Source organism: Gavialis gangeticus, unplaced genomic scaffold (genome assembly GCF_001723915.1).
Source record: "Gavialis gangeticus isolate Ggan-Ray unplaced genomic scaffold, GavGan_comp1, whole genome shotgun sequence".
In the NCBI taxonomy this organism is placed as follows: domain Eukaryota; kingdom Metazoa; phylum Chordata; order Crocodylia; family Gavialidae; genus Gavialis; species Gavialis gangeticus.
This window is the reverse complement of record NW_017729024.1, coordinates 156688558-156693191: the sequence shown is the minus strand read 5'-3', so window position 1 is coordinate 156693191 and position 4634 is coordinate 156688558. Positions and strand designations below refer to the sequence as shown.

Below are 4634 nucleotides of genomic sequence, written 5' to 3'. Positions count from 1 at the left end.
TTTTTTTTTTTTTTTTTTTTTTTTACTAACAACCAAACTTTTTCTTCCTAACGTATGTTTTACAGAATGTAAATGTGAGCCTTCTGCCAGGCCCTGGGCAAAGAGCCCAATTCAAATTTAGGGTAACACAACCATAGTAAAAAGGTTTGGTTGTCAGTAAGAAATTTGCAGATAATCAGTAAAACAACGCCCACCCCCCCAGTTCTTGGGTTGGCAGTCTTGCTTGACTGCAGCAATGGTTTTACATCATATTGCCCTCACCCCAGCAGCCCTCTAACTCATCCCTACACCCTGATTTTCCCAACTGCATCCTGTACCATGCCATCCCCCTAGCATTGCCCCCCATGAGTCTGCCTCCTGCTTCTGGCATGGATCCCAAGAAGAGGACTACTGTCCGCCTGTGTGAGGTGAGCAGTGTTATAGGCAGGGACCAGCAGCACATGGCTGGTCGGGGAGGAGGCTACAGGCTATAAAGCCCTGAGAAAATGCTTCCTGAGGGGTGCCATGTTCCAACTCAGACACCAGATGGTGCTGTTCTGCTCTGTCTATTCTTCAGTATCCAGCCTTGTTCAAAGGCAGAAATTCAATCAAACTCTGGTTGCTTAGTGTTTTTACGAATGGCTGATTTTTTTTGTTTGGTTTTATATTACAGATTTTATAGACAGGAGTTTTTAGGCTTGTTTTGCATGGTCTGTCCATAAATTTATGGACATCTAGCAACCCTAAGGCTGGGGTATAGCTCCTATCTGAGTGAACCTATACTCACTTTCTTGCTTCTAATTCTAGATTAGGCATTTCTTGGTCCTCAAATTAGCTTTGTTTAGGTAGAGCACATTGACTTGTGTGCTTGCAGCTACATACATATATTTCTTGGGTAGTTTGGAAAGTACCAGTGTTCTATAACCCAAATATGAACATTTATGGATATGAACAACTTTATATACATGAGAGTGATCCTATTGAATTCAGGCAATTTAGAACTCTACATAATGATTTAGTCTCACTACTAAAATGCTAATGATATGGAAGATGCATGTGGGAAGTTACTGAACTATTTAGAAATAGGCTTTGGAATTAAACTGATTAGAATTGATAACATTTCCTTAGAAGTTTGTGCATTAGCCACTGACAGCAAGAACATAAGGATTTATTGCAATTCTTCACCCACACAATTTCCCTGCAAGGTACCAAGTGAAATGATAGTGAACCCAAGAAATAAGATAGAAATATCAAATCACCAAGACAGCTTTTTACTAGGTGATCATACCTAGAGGCAAGCCACTGCTGTTGAGCTCCTGAAAATAAAGAAAAACACTTTCAAATGTAATACTTTCATAAACACCTTCTCCATACCACACTTTTATAGAAATACTGTGAACAAAAGTAAATTTCTTTGGTATCTGTTGCTAGCAAGAGTTGACATACATACTGTAATTGCATTTTTACTTAAATCTGAATTTTGTTCTAAGTTCTGTTGGACATTTCTGAATCCATTATTGCAGATCAGCTTCATTTGTGATTCTAAACTAAAGGGGAAAAAAAACCCCTCTCGCCTCTTCTTTTAAAGGTTTTCCCAAAAAACCCTCTGCTTTGAAATACAAGCATCTCGTTCCAAAGAGTGGTGTGTTTGTTCCTGGGATATACACCAGCAGATGACATACAACTTCACTCTGACTGCTGAAAACAAATTAGGAAAGAAAAGTGTAAATTTTAGCTTTGATGTAGCTCACAGAGGTAAGGGATTTTCCACTCTTCTGCTGATTTTATGTAGCAACTTTGGTTAGGCCCCATATCACTACCAGCTACCTCATCTGTTTCTCTAATGACATGAGTCTATTATCTCAACAGAGTCACAGGTTTGAAGATAGAAATCTCTCTGCTTTCTCACTTTCCTACTACCCCTTCAGGTTCAGGTATTCAGCTGTTGTCAGTGGTAAAACTTCTCACAGCTTGGTACTCAGATCCGGTTGGTGATGCTCAGGGTGTCAGGACACCTTGGGGTGCTGCAAGATACTTTGAAGGGTGGGTCCCCAAGGTAAGAGGATAAGACAGATGTGAAGAGGCAAGCCGATCAGCGCAGGCTTGGGCTCTCCCTGCCTGACTGTTCCCCTGCCTAGTCCCTTTGCAAGATGGTAAACCCTGTAATAAGTTAGTTTCTGAAAAGGGTGCTGCTCAATTCATAGACACTGTCAAGGGGGCCTGGAGTCTAAAAATGTTAGAAACCACTGGATTAGATGATCTGACTGGCTTTGAAAGCCATGAATCTTTTAAAAGCTAAGCATGGAAAACAGCCTATAGCAGATTCAAATCAAGCAGCCAAATTACTTATTAAGGGGTGCATCTGTACATGAAATTAAAATGATGCAAGAAACTCCGAAGTAGTTCATGCTGGAGTCAACTGTTCCGAGGCACCGTGTCTACACATGTGCCTGGGGCAGTAGCAATTTGAGCCAGGGTGGAGCAGGCTCCTGGCTGGCTGGGCTGACTGGGAACAATGTATGCCCCTGGTCACTGTCCACGCATGTATGTCAGCCCAGTAAAGTACTCCACCATAAAATAGTAGTGTCCCCAACAGTACTATCCTACAGCAGATTTAGTTTGCTGCACCCTCATACTGGTGCATGTGTAGACTGGGATACTTTAGAAACTAACACATCCTTTCTTTTTGCCAGTTTACCCCTTCCGGCCCTCTGACTTGTGGGAAGAATATGTAAGTGCCTCAAAAGTGAAATTATATTGGACTATGGAACCAAGGGACAAAGCAATTGACTTAATTTGTCAGATTGAAAATAACCATCCTGATGGGAAAGTGGAATGGGTAAGAAATTCAGTCTAGACAATTCAGCTGTTGTGTTTTTGAAGTTGGAGTATAATCTATTAGCATGTGTGTAGGGGAGGAGGGGGGTAGCTAATGTTTTTTAAAACGTTCTTATGACCAAGAAGCATCTGTGGCCTTCCTATGTAGTGTTGCTGATAACTGAGGATTCTCTACAATCAAGTAATTGCTCTAATTGTTATTTGGGCTGCCCTGTGGCTGGCAGTACCTGATTATGCTAGGTACTTTGCATATGTACCGTGTCCTCTGCTTGTCTGATGGTTAAATCTGCTGAAATGTAGGCGACTGGCAGGGAGAACATGGGGATGCACATGCCCCCCCGACAGGGCCACCGCCGTCAGCAGCTTCTGCAGGTGCACCCCCAGAATCAGGAGGCACCAGTCACTCATGTGAAATATATAAGCAATTGTTACTTTCTGTTAGCAAGAGGGCATATAAATAGGCCCGACAGCATTTGATTTTTATTGATAAACAATGACCTTGCCCCACACTTACAGACTGATGGAAAAATATTTCTGGTGGTAATCACTGAAAGAAGAGGTAAGAAAAAAAATATCTGGGACGGGGTTAGGAAATTCAGGGCGAGGGTGCCATGCGCACACACACTGATGGTGACTAAGGCTCCCCAGTGCAGGACCCACATGAAGCACGGGCAAAGGCCAAGGCTGTGTCCCAGCAGCAGAGAGAGCTCCAGCTCCCAGCCAGCCCCATGGGGTGGGGAGAGGCAACAGGACCTGGGCTGCTTCTCTGGGTCTGGCTCCAGGCTGGCAGAGGATGAGCAGGACCCAGGGTGGGCACAAAGGGGAAGCTCCCCCATTGCAGTGGGGGTTCAGTGGGAAAAGGCAGGGGAAGGACATCACCTGGTTAGGGGCTGCTCTTGTGCCAGCCACACCTGCGGCCATGTTACCCTGGACACACACACACACACATACACACACACACATGCAGAGCTGTGGCTGGCAGCACCAGTTTCCTGGCTGTCAACAGCCCTGCACCTCCAACCCCCGCTCCCAATACAGCCTTACTAGTACGGCCTCCAGCTTTTGCAGCAGCTGTCCAAGCTGCTGCCAAAGGAGCAGTGCGTGGGTGGTGCAGCTGGGGCTCTCCCCTCCCCCTTTAAAAATATAAATCAATAAAAATTAAAATAAACGCTCAAAAATAACCATCTATTTTAGTCATTGAAACAAACAACCCCCCCACAAATGCTGCCAAGCCTACATGTAAGTTCCAATTTTACTATTAAAAGTCTCTGTTTAAAATCAGATGGCAGAGGCCATTGTTAAAGGATCAGAATGCCTTGAGTACCTGTCCTGGTGATTGCTATGTTTATGCAGAGTAGGATATGACCGCAACCTCTTTGGATTCTAGAAGCAAGAGAAGAATCCTGTTTTCTAGCCTTCCCACCCTCCACTGGCCACATGGCTGGGAAGAGGCAGGTTTTGGTAGAATCATAGTTTTTTTTTCCTACAGTTCAGTTGGCTGCTGCCTTGCAAATAGAGGTTGGTTTCCCTATAGCTTGGTATATATAAGGACAACTTAGCTCTAGAATGTTAAACAGCCATATACCAAGATCAGGAGTCTTCCTTTTCATCAGGAAATGGAGCTGGAGAGGCTGCCTACCTGCACACCCCTCAGTGGGTGATCAGGCTAATTTATTTCCCAGTAGCCGATCCACCAGATAGTCCATCTGGCAGCTACAGGAGAGACTTTGGAGAAGGAGGCTAAAAGCAGTATGCACACACGCTTTCTGACTTTTTGGTAGAGAATATCCCAGGTCCTTGGGGGAGGAGGGTGGGGA

At 44.3% G+C, this 4634-nt stretch overlaps 1 protein-coding gene across 1 annotated transcript in view; it reads left to right on the top strand.

The window, feature by feature from the left end:
• Positions 1-4634, top strand: part of OSMR (oncostatin M receptor) — a 65492-nt gene that overhangs the window by 38230 nt on the left and 22628 nt on the right. Inside the window, exons 6-7 of the mRNA XM_019517938.1 lie at positions 1568-1734; positions 2673-2818. Of these exons, the coding sequence (XP_019373483.1) occupies positions 1568-1734; positions 2673-2818 (313 nt within the window). The remainder of the gene's footprint in view (positions 1-1567; positions 1735-2672; positions 2819-4634) is intronic.